Source organism: Hippichthys cyanospilos, chromosome 6 (genome assembly GCF_059441005.1).
Source record: "Hippichthys cyanospilos isolate Australia breed blue-spotted pipefish chromosome 6, RoL_Hcya_1.0, whole genome shotgun sequence".
Lineage (NCBI taxonomy): Eukaryota > Metazoa > Chordata > Actinopteri > Syngnathiformes > Syngnathidae > Hippichthys > Hippichthys cyanospilos.
The window spans coordinates 18,946,038-18,962,503 of NC_142374.1; the positions used below are offsets into that span (position 1 = coordinate 18,946,038).

At 39.9% G+C, this 16,466-nt stretch overlaps 2 protein-coding genes across 2 annotated transcripts; one reads left to right on the forward strand and one right to left on the reverse strand.

Annotated features, from left to right (window-relative positions):
• Nucleotides 1-3,013: 3,013 nt before the first annotated feature.
• Nucleotides 3,014-8,059, reverse strand: LOC148422615 (chemokine-like protein TAFA-5). The gene is made up of 4 exons (XM_088416897.1): nt 7,674-8,059; nt 5,738-5,887; nt 4,119-4,246; nt 3,014-3,156 (listed from the first exon to the last, which is right to left on the reverse strand). The coding sequence occupies exons 1-4, from the start codon at nt 7,762-7,764 to the stop codon at nt 3,148-3,150; spliced, it is 378 nt and encodes a 125-aa protein (XP_088273023.1). The 5' UTR covers nt 7,765-8,059; the 3' UTR covers nt 3,014-3,147.
• Nucleotides 8,060-12,619: 4,560 nt separating this feature from the next.
• Nucleotides 12,620-16,359, forward strand: LOC148422616 (zona pellucida sperm-binding protein 3-like). The gene is made up of 9 exons (XM_088416896.1): nt 12,620-12,999; nt 13,559-13,890; nt 14,855-14,973; nt 15,035-15,138; nt 15,205-15,382; nt 15,481-15,598; nt 15,684-15,766; nt 16,042-16,151; nt 16,285-16,359. Exons 1-9 carry the CDS (start codon nt 12,906-12,908, stop codon nt 16,347-16,349), a joined length of 1,203 nt encoding a protein of 400 aa, XP_088273022.1. The 5' UTR covers nt 12,620-12,905; the 3' UTR covers nt 16,350-16,359.
• Nucleotides 16,360-16,466: the final 107 nt, after the last annotated feature.

The following is a 16,466-nucleotide window of genomic DNA, read 5'->3' on the forward strand; positions in this document are numbered from 1 at the left end:
TGAAACCATAATTTTAAACCATAAACACTGCTTAAAATAAACTCGTTTGAAATCGTAACTTAAAACCTTAGCCTCAACCTCTGAACCCTAATATCTAACCCAGAACTATGCTTTTGAAACCTTAACACAGACTTGAAACCCTACCTCTGACTCTGTAACCTTTGTGCATCTTCTCCAACAGACTTTTTCCAAGCAGTATCAAAGTAAATAGATATAGAATATAGAAAACAGAAAATAAAGTAAACAATTTGACCAAATTGGTCGAAAGAATTTCTCAAGTGTCGTTGCGTTTTTCTCGATTTCAGCTCGTCCATTTTTTTTTTTCCCGTGGGCTGGTGCCGTTTGTCGACTGCACGAGCAGCATGTGTGAAAATAACTTTGACGACATAGAAACCGGTCGTTCGGCGTACGAGCTCCATATGTTCGCCGCCGGCTGCCCGCCCGTGTCGAAAAATAAATAAACCAAACAAACAGCAAAATCAACAGAAGTGCATTCAGTTGGTTGCGCAAAAAAAAAAGTTTGTGTGTTGTGGCGCCACGTCAAACAATGGCCGCGCTCGCGTGCCACCGTAGCCATTAAAACTTTCCAACTTTTTTCCAGTTTGCTTGGCCGTGCCATTAGCATGAAATGTTTTATTTTTAGCATCTTTTTTTTTTCGTGCGGACGCCGCCAAGTCGTTGGCCGCTTGGTTCGCTTCATTTGTCGCCATGGCGGAGCTAATTGGACCTCGGGAGGAATAACGAGGTGAACCGATGAAAGTGATAACGTGACTTTGGCTTCACGGGCCGATCACTTTTCATTTCTTTCCCTTCGTGGCGTTTTGCCTTCTTCCCGCCGCGATCTGACAAACTTTTCGCCCGTCATCGGCGACGCCAAAATTCTTTTCTTGTCGTCCGACTTTGATTTTGTGGGACAAAGACATCAGCCAGCGAGGCTAATATCATCACACTTTTTTTCCAATCAAACGTCACATTTATTCACAAATAAAATTGTTTAACGCTTATGTTTACTTCATCAGGCAACTTTATTTCTACGGGGCATTTCATACAAAAAGATGCTTCATATTTCCAAAACAACATTTAAAGGCAAAAGAATTTAAGCCGCTTCAAAAACAGGTGACGACTTTTCAAATCAAAGTAAAGGCATCAAATAAGTTTACTTAAATTACAAAAATTACGAGAACAAGATTCTAAACATGCTCTATAACAGTGGTTCACAATCATTTTTCAATGATTTAACAAGTTTTTAAAAAATTAAAGTGTATATACAATGGCGTTTTAAGCTTCCCACGCTTAAATATATGAACTTAAATGATGGAATCTTACTTTTACTGCATTGGAAATGTAATTTCTTATGAAATAAGAGTTTTTTCTGGCTGAATTTCGAACCAGGAAGTGAAACAGGTTGTTTACTGAAACCCCGCCTCTCATTACCACGCCCCCTTCATGACATCCTCATCAAGTCGATTACCACGAAATAATAAAAAAAAAAGCTAACGTTAACGTAAGTGAATGAAGAAGCCAAAAACAAGTGGTTTACTGACATCGAAATGAAATGGAGTGGCCAACAAAGCAAACGACGTGTCAAGAGAAGACACACAGGATTATCAGTACCTTTTATCAAATCGGTCCCAGGAGAAACCACTACAAATAATAACGGTACTGTCAGCGGGTGAATTATATACTTCAGCGTTGCTTGTCCGAACATGTGCTCCCCATACACACATTTTCATCACTTGGACATTTTGTGCAGTAAAACTTTGCAAATAATACATATAACATTGCTTTTTACTTGGTCGACTAAAATCTCTCCTTCCCAACCCCGGGAATGAAACCAAAAGTAAAAAATGTGAAAGTTATCTCAAGGTTGGCCCTTTAATAAACTTTGACACTGTATTTGTAATCCTATCTCGAAGCATATTCGGCAACTCCAGTATATAGATCATGTGAACATCATCCATTTTATTTCTGGCTCTTCTGCCTGAAAATTGCATCATTGATGACAATTCCCATCATTATAAAATTTCAAACTAGGGTATATGCTGTTTTGCTAAAGGCCTATAAATAAAACCTTTTAGCAAAAGGTTGCTTCATCTTCCTATTAATTCACTCTTAAATTGAAAATAAAAATGTACTGTTCCTGCTTGACCATGTTCACTTTGAACTCTGGGCTGGACTAATTGACCCAACAGAGATCAGAGCCCTGGTGTGTTTTTTTTTCAGCGTTTCCCAAATATATTTAATATTTCGGCCATTCAGTGAGTTACATTGCAGTAGGCGATTTTAACTCAGTCACTACCAGCCTATTTTATCATTATTACAGTTTTTTTTAAAGATTAATCTTGACCCGCACAAATGTGGGGGACATTTAGAGAAATATTTGATTGGATTTATGACTATTTTACTTGAACATGCACAATTTTAAGGGTGCACAGCTTTTGGGGTATTTACAGCTGTCTTGTTTCAACCTGCATGACGTCTTCATTTATATGGTAGTTTTTTTATTTTTTTTTTATTTTGTGTGCATCTTTGTGGAGGAATTCTCCATTTGAATAATTGAGTTGAAGCTCAGTCGTGTCTTCAGGATATGATGCATGTTTATGTTTATTCTCTCCACACACACACACGCACGCATTGTATATTGCATGCAGCATCTTTCAGCCTAATGGAAAATTGTTTTTTTTTTGTATGTGTAGTGGCAATCGTGCATGTCTCCGATGAAGTGCACTTTTGTGTATGTATCTCGCATCTCATCATGCTAATGCTACACACGGCATCCACGAGCTCTTTCAGGCCATCTGCTGCATTTTTTATGGCCGCATCATTTTCATGCCCATTGTTAGTGCATTTATTGTGGTTATTCTTTTGTTTTTAAAAAAAATGTTCATTTTCACACATTTGTGCTGCAGTCATTAAGTTTATGGCAACTGCAGAAATGATAATAATGATGATAAATTGGCCATAAAAGTTGTTGACATGATTTATTCCGCACTTTACAGTATCATAACATGTCTTCATAGCGTCTCTGTTTTTGACACAAAAAAAATTCTCCTGAAAGGCAAAGTTGAGTCCCGCATTACGTCCCATGTTGTGGCCGAACTGTGGAGATGAATGATGGGGAGTGTTCTGTCCCGTAGTCACCAAATGTCAGGAAACCTGCCAGATATGACCAATAGATGGTCCAAAAAAAATAAAAGCTGAAGAAAATGTTGTCTTTGTTGGACCTAAATGGTCTGGTCTATGAGTAAGCCTTTTAGGACTGACAAAATGTTTTTTTTTTAAATAGATTCCATTCATGAGGGTGAAATTAAAACAAAGTTGTTTTTTACATAGATAAAATGAAGATTATATAATAAAAATATGAAATAAAATGAATCAGTCAGAAAGCTAAATATAAAATATAAAAAGACTCTTTTTATATATTCTCCTTAGATTCATCCTATTCCTTTTGTGTCCACAGTAGTGGACATTTATTGACTTTTTTTTTCCTTATTCAAGCTACCTTTACTAAGTCCTAGCGTGCTAAGTGGGGAACACTCTCGTCTTTCCAACAATGTCTTGTGTTTAAAGTAGCGATATGTAAGATTTAGACCGTTTTTCATTAAAAATGAATAAATTAAACTCAAATAAATTAAAAAACTTGCAAATAAATGTGTTATTAACGACCAATAGTGTGTTTTAAATACACTCATTAAATTATATTACAAGGGGTTTGGCACTCCTGCGGAGGTTCCCATGTCTGTTATAGCTATGGACAGCCAGGGGAGGATTTGTATTAATGCATTTACCGTAATGCCCCTAAAGCTCCCTCGGGCACATGTGAAAAATTACACATAGTCCCTTTAAGTGAGATTCAGTTAATTTTGCTTTCTTCTTGAGTCAAACTGTACTCAACAGTGGACACAAATCACTAAACTGTGAGGATGAATGAGGATGAAACGAGAGAAAAAAAAAGTACCTAAAACAGAACCTAGTTGGACTCCTTTTCATTTTGTAAATAAATAGTCAAAAAGAAATTGCAAAACTCTAATGGACCTTTGACAATTTTATGGCTTATTTTACCCATAAAAAAATCAGTAGCTTTCATGTCTGAAATCAAGTTTGAGTTCGGTTCTCACCGTGGTGGTCTTGACTCGTCCCCCCGGTTGCGTGCAGGTCCATCCCGACCGAGTGACGAGCACCTCGCAGCCCTCGTCGGCCAAACACGGGCTCATCTCGCACCACTCTCGACTCAGCACTATGTCAGCTGACCAGATAGGAAAGAAAATGCGTTGTTGACATCATTGGCGCTTTTCTAGATGCTAACCTTAAGCTAACAAGTGCGATAGCTATATCCTTACGTAAATTAAATGCTAATATGTGCTAATCATGCCCATGGGAAGTGACATATGAAGAAAATGAGGACAAAAGTACTGGGACAGCTGCAGGAAGTGATAAATGATGAGTAAACGAAAAAGTTAAAAAAAAATGCACATAGAAGTATTAGGGCAACTGTAGATGTCAAAATAAGGATTTTGGATAAAAATACACACATACAGGAAGTAAAATGGGAGGTTTTGATAAAAGTATTTGCACATTGATGGGAAGTAAAAAGTGGACAAGGGTAAAAATGTTAAAAAAAAAAGAGTGTGGTTGTGTAACTTTTTAAGATCATTTGTGTTGTTATCCTTGAGCAGAATAAAGGTAACGTGACATAAATACCAACAAAGCGCTGTGGAAAAGGTCAAAGATGTTTTTATTTTCGAACATTTGTCATCCTGCAGCTGGCATGGGCAACACAAACGTTGTGGGATGTCACGTAATGTACACCCCTGAAGAATAAGCAGCACAGTTACATTTGTCATTTAGAATTAAAAAAAAAAAAGCTTCTTCTAGCTCAAAATGAGCACTCACTCGACTCCTGTAGGTGGCAGTAATGAGTACAATCAGGCATTTTGTCACCACTGTTGGCTCACTGCCTCTACAATATTTTGTGTTCTCTAGCTAGCTATCTACACAACATAAAGACACAACAGCCAAATTACAACTTATTCAACAACCTATTTTACAACTCATGTAATTGACTGTCTATCATGGGCATTTCTAGCTTATTAGCATCCCTAGAATTCAACAGATGATTACTTTTTTTTGTTAATGCATGTCTATTTTAACTACAAACTTACAGGATGGCTTAAGCCAGGAAATTATTTTTGTTACTGGTCTAGAGTATTGCTGAATTGAAATGTAGCATATAATTTACTTGGTTAGGTTAGCTAAGAAGTGTTTCAGGTGGTCAGACGCAGCACCACTATTCTTTATTTAATTAGAATGGAAGAAGCTAGCGATCAAGGCTAGGTGCTACATATCAAAAAGTGTTGGCCTTCTCTTTCGTAAAAGAGGGAATTCAATTGCTGTAAAATGTACAAAATGGTTACATTTATCTTGCCTGGCCAGTATTTCAGCAACTGCATACATCTGACCCTTGAATTGCCCCCCCAAAAAATAACTAATTGCCCAACAGACTAATTAGCCACTTAGCGCACATGTTAATCACAGAATGACTTTCATTGCAGCCTAACTGTTAACCAAACTACCTAATATCTTATCTTAAGTACTGAACAAACAATACCTAACTAACTGGACCTATGACAGAGCCCTGTGGGACTCCTAGAATTTTTTGTCAAAACTTCAGCTTTGACCTTTTTGCTGCGTCGCTATTGTGTGTGAAACGTAATCGGAAATGTGATGATGGGCTCACCGCGAACGCAGGCGGGCCGGCCACGGGTGGTGCCGGCCATTTGTCCCGGGACGCAAGCGCAGCGAGCCGTCTGCCGGGCGACGCTTCGTCTTGGGTGGCTGCCCTCGTGCTTGAGCGTCAGCACCTCGCAGCTGCCCATCCGCAGCTCACCTGCGAGCATGTAAACACGTACAATGATGGCATTTAAAAAAAAAAAAAAATCAAAGATCAGATTTGAAATTTTTTGATCAGTTTTTGTTTCCCTTTTTGTGGTGTCTCTGCATTCATTTAACTTGTTTTGTATTTGTTTACTGTTAAAATTGCACAAGTTTTCAGATTTTTTTTAGTTTTTTTGCATGAAACATGATTTGCATATGGAAGGTTCGCTGCGGTAACTGTCATCTTGTACAAAATAATAATAATAACCCAGACCGAACAAACTAACTAAATCATAATTCATTCATATCCCTGGACTCTCAATTTTAAATATTACGTTTTTTTTTTAAAAAGGGAAACAAAAATGTGCTTTCTTTATCCAGTTGATCAATTAATTGACAAAACAATCCACAAGTTAATCAATTACTAAAAAAAAAAATATTATTTGCAGCTATTTGAGAGAACCATGACTGTTGGTGATTAAAAAAAAACACAAAAATAAAAACAATATGTGATTTGTTACAAAATGTCACGAAGTAAAATGTTGATCAGTCAATCAATAAAATGATTCACATCTGTCACTTGTTACTAGGCAGACTTCATGGGCTCACCGTAATAAATGTATGCATCTGAAATGCTTCTTAAGAGTGGACACACACTGGACTGACATTAATGGATACACATACCAGATGTTCACTCTACTCATGTTTTACATATATGGGACACACACTGGTTACACAGTGCACAAATTTTGGACAGTTGACAGTTTGGATGTAAAATTAATAAGGCATGACACGTTACAAGACTACACACCGCTATGTTGTTCATTTGTGTGTGTGTGTGTTTCTATACATGTGTGTGTGTGTGTGTGTGTGTGTTCAAGGACTCAAAGTGGAGCTTCAAGAAAATCAAGAATAATCTTGATGTATCTCTTAAATTGCACACATTTCACTTCCTGTCTGACACTTCAACCCAATAACAACCTTCCAAAAGTTTCCATTTCCTGCCTCTCATCACACTCATAGGAAGGTGGCGCTCTATTATCTCAGTTCAATGCTTTCTTCTTCAAAATCATGAACTGAAGATTTGTTCTTAATTCTATTATGCTGTGGGTCTTCCTGACCAATTTGATTGTTATAGTAAATGTGGATTGTATCTTTTTTTTCTTCTTGGTAAAAAGAAAAGAAGAAAATTGGCCTGTTTGGCCAATTATGAATAACCAATATATCCGATAACAATTGCATTTGTACACATCTTTATGTGCATTTTAACATTTTTTTGACATTTTACTTAATTAAGCTAAACACGGTTCAAAACGACCCACAAATATTACTTCCACTGTTTCTTGGGCCTATTAAACCAGAGAAATAAACGTAACGTGGTTAAATTTGGATTTGCATGCGTTTCTGTTACATACATAAACACAAAGTCACCCCGGGACTTTATTATTGTTTCTTGCAAATAAACATAACAGGAGGATAAACTTCAAAGTTTGACAAGGAAAATGTCCAAATGTAGGTAGGTGTGAATCTGTCCAAAAATATATCAAAGTAACCACAGCTTCCTCGATTTGTCTGCTCACAAATTTTGGGTGCAAAAACGACTGCGGTACCTCGCGATTTTTTTTTTTTTTTATTCATAAGAGTAACTAAAAAGTAATTAAAATGCCAAGGTACTACAATAGACACCCGCGTCCTACTTCTAATACAGCATGTTTTAAGTCTCAGTCCGTCTTAACATTCAGGGGCGATGGGGTATACCTGTTGGCACCAATTTGCGCGTGCGCGTTAGTGAGACGCACCTTGGCTGATGCCGTTTTTGTGGAGCGCGCACAGGAACAACCAGCAGAGTCCCGCGGCGCTCACAGGCAACAGCAACCGAACGAGCTGCATGGGAGCCCGGCGTCCGCGGTCTGAAGTGGGGCTCACCGACTGGACCGAGACTGGACCGGAATGGACCGAGGCGCCTCCTGATCGAGTCCGTCGCAGGTACGCGGAGGCACCATGCCGCGCACACCTCCAAAAATCCACTTTTGAAACTTCAAATCAATATTTTTTTTTGCAGCTTAAAAATATCTGAAGAAAGTACGGCGGTCCATGTTGTAGCAAGTGCAAAGTCCGATGTTCCGCGGACCGGCCGGAGGAGGGCCAAGAAGTCTGTGCAAAGTGAGGGAGACGCCGGAGCTGCTTCGCTAAAGATCAGGCGAGAAAGGAACAAGCGCGCGTTCTCTCGCTCCTCTGTGACGTCACAGCGAATTTGAGTCTACGAGGGGTTGACCTTCAATTGATTAAGTAGGAGAGTTTTGAATCATCAAGGTAAATAATGGTGACATTAGGAACATCAAATTCAGAACACCTAATAACATCATCAAATATCTTCGCAAACTACTCATAAAAGCAATCAATAACATCGGAATTTCAATTCAAACACAAAATGGCAAAAGGCTCTTTTTTGAGTGAAGTAAATTATCTTTCCCCCACAAAATAAAGCCAGCCATCTCGCCACCAAGAAAAAAAACAACTTCTTTTAGCCCTTGTGCGGTATTTTGAAATTAGGGAGCTGAAATTTCACCCAGATGTTGACAACATGTCAAAGTTTAACATGGCACGGCCACTTAGAAATCACATTCCCTGGAGTGTTCCTTCTCCTGGTTAAAAGAAGTGAGAATAATTTGTAAGAAAATGACCCCAAAATGGTTAAAATACACAAGGGGAATAAAAAAATATTTGCCCTCAATATAATCTGCAAACTCGGACAACGTGAGCACGGTATACAACTGTTTTGTCATTGTTGCTCTATTGCAGGATTTATTTGCATTAAAGGTGCATTAGTACCACCTACTGGTATTATCCTTGCACTGAAATGAAAACTGTATTGATGTACAATGTGCGTACATCAGCATACATACGTATATGTACAATATAAGTTGTGATATTCATAATGTAACAAGATTCTTTCATTGCAACCGTGTGAAACAAACAACTTACTGGTATACACATTCAAATATGTGATGCTTTTTCACAAAACCGGGTTTATGTCTCCAAAAATGAAAATTGAGATATCGATATACCAGTTTGTATTTTTCTTTAAAATAATATATTATATAATACATGGAGACAAACTTGTTTAAAGTTTTTTTTTCAATTCATTATTCTAATGCCCCTTGCGCTCTCTCTCTCTCTCTCTCTCTCTCTCTTTCTATATATATATATATATGTGTGTGTGTGTGTGTGTGTGTGTGTGTGTGTGTGTGTGTTAATTACAGGTTATTTCTTTATTAAATTGTGAAAATATTCATTGCTGTTCCATAAAGCAATCAATTCATACAGTTCAACTCATTCATTGCCTGGGACCTTTTTTAAAAGTCCAGACATTGAATCCCAGGTACTTGAGTATCAATTTAATACTTAGGTATCTGGGATTTAATGTCCAGACTCTTCAAAATCGTGAAAAGACGTCCCTGGCATTGAATGAGTTAACAGATGAACTTGGCCAAAAATGTCTGTTTGGCCTTAACTTCAACTCCAAACCAATATGGTATTCCCGAAATACGCCAGTTTTTGTCAAAACACGTCATACACACATCACATATACATCCACATACAGCTTATAAATACAAACTGAAAACTGAATGATCATATTGTGTGTGTATATCTTTAGCATTGGCCGTTGTTGTTGTGAGGCTGTTTCCATTCTGCAATCTGCTCCAGTTGCTCTGCTTTACAGAAAGGAATAAATTATTGACAGTTTCGCTGTAGGATCCTCTCACCATGTTGTGCATGCATTATGATGAGTCACTGACATATCCTGTAGAAATGAAGCTGAAGTCCGGCATTTGGCATGCTAGTCTTATCACACAAAGGGAAGAGACCTCTTGCTCAGTCACAAAACACTGCAAGACGAACCTTTTTTTGCTGTTTGTTCGCATTGTCTTCTTCGCAATTTCACATGATGCAATAATGGTTTTCGGGATTGTGATTGACAGCCAATCAGAGTGACTGACGTGTTGCAATAGAAGTGGTTTGTTTTTCTTCCTGTCAATTGGCCGCTCGCTGCCTTTTCCATGTTCCCAGCATCCCACTTGTTGTTGTTGATGTTACGCCTTGCCTTCAGTCCCGTCCGGATTGGACCCATCGCCCAAATGAAAATGTCGGTCAAGCGGACGAGGAGATTGTGACAAAGTTGACGGCCGAAATGAAAACCTGACGCGCGGCCGAAATCGAACATCAAACGCCACTCTTATTTTGGCCTGCAAGTATCGTAGCTTAGCTTAGCTTGTTTTAGCATTGGCTTTTTTGGGGCGTCTTTTTACGTACAAATAATTGAGAGCAGCGCATTCAACATATACACAAAACACCTGTTGCAAAACCGCACCTCTGAAAAGCAGACTAGCCAATCACCAAAATTCAACTGTTGACTGGATGAGGCTAGCCTAAAAGCTACATGGTATCTTGCTTTAAGAAAGGGGAACATGAACTGCAAATTAAATTCTGAGGATTTGGACAAAGTGAAATGAAATGATTTAGTCTTCTAGTCAATTGTTACACCTTTACTTGACAGAAATACTTTACTGTTTTTAGCGCGTTAGACAAAATGCTAACGTTATGCTGCTAACATTACTTCATTAGGCAGCTCAGCTAATGAGCAAAATGTCGAGTTTGGCACCCTGAAGCCCTTTCTACTCAGCGAAATTGAAAAGGATTTCAAATAAATGAAGCTTATTGATTGGCTTGACTAGTTAGTTGGATGCTAATAGTTAGCATGTGGTCGAGCGACACAACGAAGCGAAGAACATTCAGGAGGATTCTAGAACAAAGTCACAAACAAAGACGAAGACGTCGGCGTTTTTGTGACATTTGAACGTTCCGCAACTGTTTTTGTCATGACGGGACAATTTCCCGATCTCCCTCTGGACAAGTGAGACCTTTAGAAGAACCCTAACCCTAACCCACATGGCAACTTTCAGATCGAGTTGTCCATTCATACAAGCCTGAATTCTTCGGAAAGTTTCGGCATCAATTTTTGCAATTAGCATCGTGTTCTCTGATGAGAACCAAACTTTAAATTCAGAAAGTACAAAAAGAGAAAACGTACCATAGCCTTGCTAACGTTAGCTTGTGTTTTTTGTTTGTTTGTTTTTAATTGTGACAGCTTACTTGCGTAGGAAAACCAACTATTTTTTGGAAGTCTAATTTAAGTCCATGAGAAGCTGTCAGTGAACAAATACAGCTGATGCATCTTAATTTGTCTTCTTTTTTTTTTTTTTGCGGTGAGTCTGCTATCATGTCGGTTGCTAACATTTCTTTTGCATCTCTGATGCTAACAAGTTGATGGCGCCTGGGGGAACTTCCTGTTTTTCCTCCTAAATATTGAAGTGGCTCAATATTTCATAGTGTGCCGCAACCTCCTCTTGAGAGGGGCGGGGTAAACGTCAAGCGGCGCGGCGCCGTTGATGCGTCTTGCAGACAGTGTTGCATCACCTGAAACGTTGATGAGACGCAAACCATAATGGGAGGCGGGCGCTTCCTCACCCCTTGGTCTTGATTTAATCCAAAGCTGATGTGCGTGTCAACATCATCATGTCGAGTCGAGTAAGGGGTGAGACTATATATATATATATATATATATATATATATATATATATATATATATATATATATATATATATATGTGTGTGTGTGTGTGTGTATGTGCGCGCAAATGAAGTGAACATATTTTTTGAGTCATAAAAAGTCTTCAAATGTATAAAACATTTTTTAGCATTTATGCTTACTAAAAAGTCATTTGTGAAAGCAAGCAGCATGCATACCTGACCTTTAAATGTGCACATGTGAGTACCTGCATGTTTGTGTGTTTGTAAAGTTGTATAGGTCAGAGTCTCACAACATTTACGCGCATCAACAGAAGTTACTAAATGAAAAACAAACAAACGATGTGATCTTACATAAAATGTAATGCTACCGCATATGATCCTTTCGCTGTGTGTGGAGACACAGGTGGAGTCATCCTTTGGATCTTCACCAAGCTGGTTAGCTTCATGCTAACAAAAAAAAATGTAAACCTCTACCCAGACAGACGACTGAATTACATCTTTGACGAATAATCTTTATTAGACCCCCTTTATGAGGTGAAATTTACCCCTGGAACTTCTTAAAGCCACTTCAAAGGGTACACGAAATTTTAAAAAGGTTTCAGTCTGAATCAGTAAAACTGATGATGTTCCATGATTTATCCTCTAGAGCTGCAAAATAAAATACGCTTCGAGATACCACTGCAAATGTAGTTCCAAAGTTTTAATACATCAGATATGAATGGCACACTGTTTTAAGTCAGCTCCAAACAACATATATTGGAACACAGAGGAGTAGCACATGTAGACAGACAATACAAGCACATATTTTTTATCCTCTGTGAAGAATGACCGATTATACTGTAACTGCTTTAATGAGGAGTGACTGTCTTGGTTTACTATAGCTGTATGTCTGTATTATGGTGCCCTCAAGTGGCCAAGGTGCTCTCACACTAAAAGGAAAAAGATAATGTCCAGTGCGTTGAAGCAAAAAGTGTGACAGCCATGATTTAATTTAATATTTTATTTAATTATGCCATAACGCTATGTTTTTAATAACTACTGTTATAGTGTCATATCACAGTCATCCTAGGTCTTATGCTGCATTCAGGACTGCTGGACAGTAGGACATTTCCCACTTTTGGATCAAAACGAATTTTTTTTGTATGTATTTATCAATGAACACATTCAGCAGGATGTCACATGACAGTATGATTGATGACCTAGCATTTGTAGCGTTTAGCTTTCGGTGTATCGTCCCAAGATCTCTCTTGATTTCCTACTTTTGTGTTGTCCCGAGCGCAGCATCCGCCTGTTTTCAGGTACCAGTCAGCGGGTGAACGAGGCACAGCTGGAGAAGTGGTACAATCTGATAGTGGGAGGAGTTTGTCAGCAATATGAGCTGTGTTTGCCTCCTGCTTCAGTCTCTCTTTGAAATAATACACACTAAGCATCGTTACTACCATGGCTACAAACAAAGCACTTTTAAGTGTGGCTTTAGCATTATTAGCCTCTGCCCAGAGCTCGAACTTGAGTCCCAAAGTCCAGCAGGCAGCAGGTAAACGTTTCAGACGTTCTCATTAATAAATTGAACACGTGTTAATATTTTACAAGATTTTGTTCATTTAATTAAACATTTAAGTGGACATGGAAAAGCTTTTTACGTTTTCCCGGTTTTGTAGCCTACACGTCGTGTGATGAACCCCCCTCCCCTTTTCTCCTTTCATTTCACAACATTTCAAGATGGAATTGCTTTTCATCTACTCAGCTGATGAGATATCAGCGAGGCTAGCAGCAATTACTGGATCACTTGTTCAGACCACTTTTTGAGGGTTGAGATTTAGAGTATAGATTCAAATTGAGTTAGGTTGAGGGAAGAGTTAGGCGATTCTTTCTGAAGTTAGGGTTAAGAGCTTGAAAATGCGTTATGTCAATGGATGTCCTCACAAGTATATCGGGTGTTTTATTTGTTTGTTTTTTAAAACAAATTATTGACAAGTGTGAAGTGTTAAAAATCGTTTGCTAACTGTCTCGAAGCAATGCTAATGGTGGAACAAACTTACCATTGGAAAGTAAGCATTGTCTTGTGACATTTATCTGCCGATCCATGCGTGTAGGTGCAGCTCGCAAACGTTTTCCTCAAGTCAACAAAGAAAATCAGTCCTTCCATGAACAGTTGTCATGGCGGTCCCCGCATCCCCCGGTGGAGGAGCCGCCCCGCTTCCCGCCTCATTTTGAACTGAAGCCCCCTGAAGCACCCAACAGTGTCTTGGTAGTCTGCGAGGAAAACTCGATTCGGGTGAAGGCCAATCGAGACCTTCTGGGGATCGGTCAGCTTGTCAAGACTGCGGATGTCACTCTGGGAGGATGTCCCGCCACTGAGGAAGATGCTCAGGACCAGGTCCTGATCTTCGAGTCGGAGCTACACGGTTGTGGCAGCCAGCTGCTGGTGAGTGTCCTACAGAGGTTCTAAGACTTGACACGTACCGAGGTAGCCGGAGCACAGGTCTTATGACTTCAAGTTTCTGGCTAAAAAACAATGTTTTTGGTACCAATCCCAACTTTTGAACATATTTTACTGTCCTACGATTTCAAAAGTAAATGCGTGACCATCATGCTTAAGTTTGAATAGACTGTAATGTGGCCCACGATAAAATGACACCCGTGGTCTGGAGAATGATGTGTCAAGTCACCAACAACGATGGGTCAGGTACTGAGGTGGGTACTAGACTGCTTTGAGTTTATACTGTATTCCCTGTAGTATGTCGTAGCTTAGCCCTGAAGCCCCTTGGTCGTACCATGAGTGAAGACTCGCAAAAGGTTTGGGATATTTGACTTTGTGTTGAAATTTCAGGATCAAAAACCCTAACCAAACTTAAGGTTCTACTCGTGTAAAGTTTCTCTTTAGGCTTAGGACCACAGCTGTTCGGGTTGGTTTTGAGGAGGTTATTAAAATGTAGGGGTGAGTATTTTAGCGTAGCGACCCAGGTGCTACGCTAAATTACTGCATGTTTGTTTAGTCTCCATTAAAAGGGTAATCCTTTCCCAAGGATGGATGGAAAGCAGACTGGCATGTGAGGCCAATCTCCCCGTCTCGCCAAGTAGGCTCTCAGAGCTCTCATTCTCAAAAAATGTGCCAACTTCTTCTATGAATATGCAAAACTGAACAAATAAAGTATTTTGAAAACGTCGAGGTGACCAGTCCAACGAGATCCATAAAATAGATTGGGCATCTATGTATAATGCCTCCTAGGCTAGTAAATGCAAAGATCCGACTGGCATTGTCAGCCCTGTGGAGATCCTCAGGGTAGACCTACGAGTCCCTTGAAGGACTACGTTCACAGCTGCGATAGGAACGCTTCGGAAATTCTCGGAATAATGGACACCAGATGATGCAAGCGTTCTCATTTCAGGTGTCAGAGGACACCTTCGTCTACATCTTCTTGCTGCAATATACACCTTCTCCTCTGGGGGACACGCCCATTGTAAGGACCAGAGATTTCACGGTCAGCATACAGTGTCAATATCAGAGGTGAGTCACTCAACTGAAGTACTGCCTCCATCTTTCGCCATCTATGCTTTTGATGTTTTAGGAAGCACAATGTGAGCGGTGGCTTCCTGCATCCCACCTGGAGCCCGTTTAGCGACTCCAAAGTTTCAGAGGAAAGCCTTTACTTCTCCTTTCGACTGATGACCGGTGCGTGCCTTTTGAGGCTCGACCGCAAATTGTTTGAGGTGACGCTCTCGTTTGTTCTCTCTCAAGACGACTGGCAGTTCGTTCGGCCGTCTGCTGAGTTCCTGCTGGGTGATATGATGAAATTTGAGGTTTCGGTCAAGCAGTTCCACCACACGCCTCTCAGGGTGACTGTGGATGACTGCGTTGCTACCGTGGTCAAGAACGTCGATACGGTCCCTCGTTACTCCTTCCTGGGCAACAAAGGGTGCGTTTTTTTGTTTGTTTATTTGTTTTCCACAGAGCATTTGTACTTGGTTACTTGTACCGCTGCCTGTTTGACCCTTCTTCTCATGCTTGGCTCAGGTGCCTGTTTGACAGTCAGGTGACAGGCTCCAGTTCTCGTTTCCTTCCACGCTCACAGGATGACCGGCTGCAGTTTGAGGTGGAGGCATTCAAGTTCCAGCAGGAAGACAGAGGCGTGGTGGGACTTTTGTGTCGTAGACTTTGTTCGGACTCAACCGCACATGAGCTTGCATCAAGAATACTTTCTGGTTCTTTTGCTTCAGATATACATCACCTGCAAGTTGAAAGCCACGACTGTGACAGCAGTGATAGATTCCGCCAATAAGGCCTGCTCCTTCGCCAACGGGTGCGTCCGTGCCAATTATCATCCCACCTTGAATGCATCGTGGATGGCTGGAGTTTTCTAGTGTTCTTGAACACTGAGAAAAAAAAACTGTTGTTCTCTTGTTGTTGTATATAAATAAGTTAGTGAAAATAGCACTGAAATACTCTGAAAGCCTTTGTCTGACAAAAGTGATACACGTGATTAAATTAGAGGGTCAAATGAAGAACATCCATAAAATGTCACGTAACTTCCTGTTGAAACGTGTGGTCAGTTGCTGTCTTTGTGTGTTCTGGCAGGTGGACCGAGGCAAGCGGGGTTCATCAGGCATGTTCCTGCTGTGACACGGACTGTGGGACAGGAAGATGGCGGCGAGTGATAAGAAACCAGAGTCAACTCACCGCAACGGGTTAGTATGAAGACATGTCAAAAAAAAAAAAAAAAACTAAGGCTCTGAGATATGCAAAATATCAGTCTCTGGGGGTTTGCTAAAATATGTATAAGTATTTGTTGTTTTGTTTTTTCAATCTTGAATATTACAGGTGCAAAATGGGAAGAGGAGGTTGCATTTGGCCCAATCACAGTTAAGGAGAAACCTGTGAAGTGACCTTTCACGAGATTAAAGCCCTTTCATGGCAATCACATGACCGGTTTCTATGCTTCTACACAATCCTAGAACATTTCAACAGCACTTTCCACTTTTTCAGTTTGATAACAGTACTGG

Coding starts and splice junctions, on each gene's coding strand:
- LOC148422615 (XM_088416897.1), bottom strand. CDS start 7,764: ATGCAGCTCGTTCGGTTGCTGTTGCCTGTGAGCGCCGCGGGACTCTGC. Junction 5,888..7,673: donor CAAAAACGGCATCAGCCAAG/GTGCGTCTCACT, acceptor ACATGCTCGCAG/GTGAGCTGCGGATGGGCAGC. Junction 4,247..5,737: donor CCGGCCCGCCTGCGTTCGCG/GTGAGCCCATCA, acceptor CTATCTGGTCAG/CTGACATAGTGCTGAGTCGA.
- LOC148422616 (XM_088416896.1), top strand. CDS start 12,906: ATGGCTACAAACAAAGCACTTTTAAGTGTGGCTTTAGCATTATTAGCC. Junction 14,974..15,034: donor ATACAGTGTCAATATCAGAG/GTGAGTCACTCA, acceptor TTGATGTTTTAG/GAAGCACAATGTGAGCGGTG. Junction 15,383..15,480: donor TCCTTCCTGGGCAACAAAGG/GTGCGTTTTTTT, acceptor TGCTTGGCTCAG/GTGCCTGTTTGACAGTCAGG.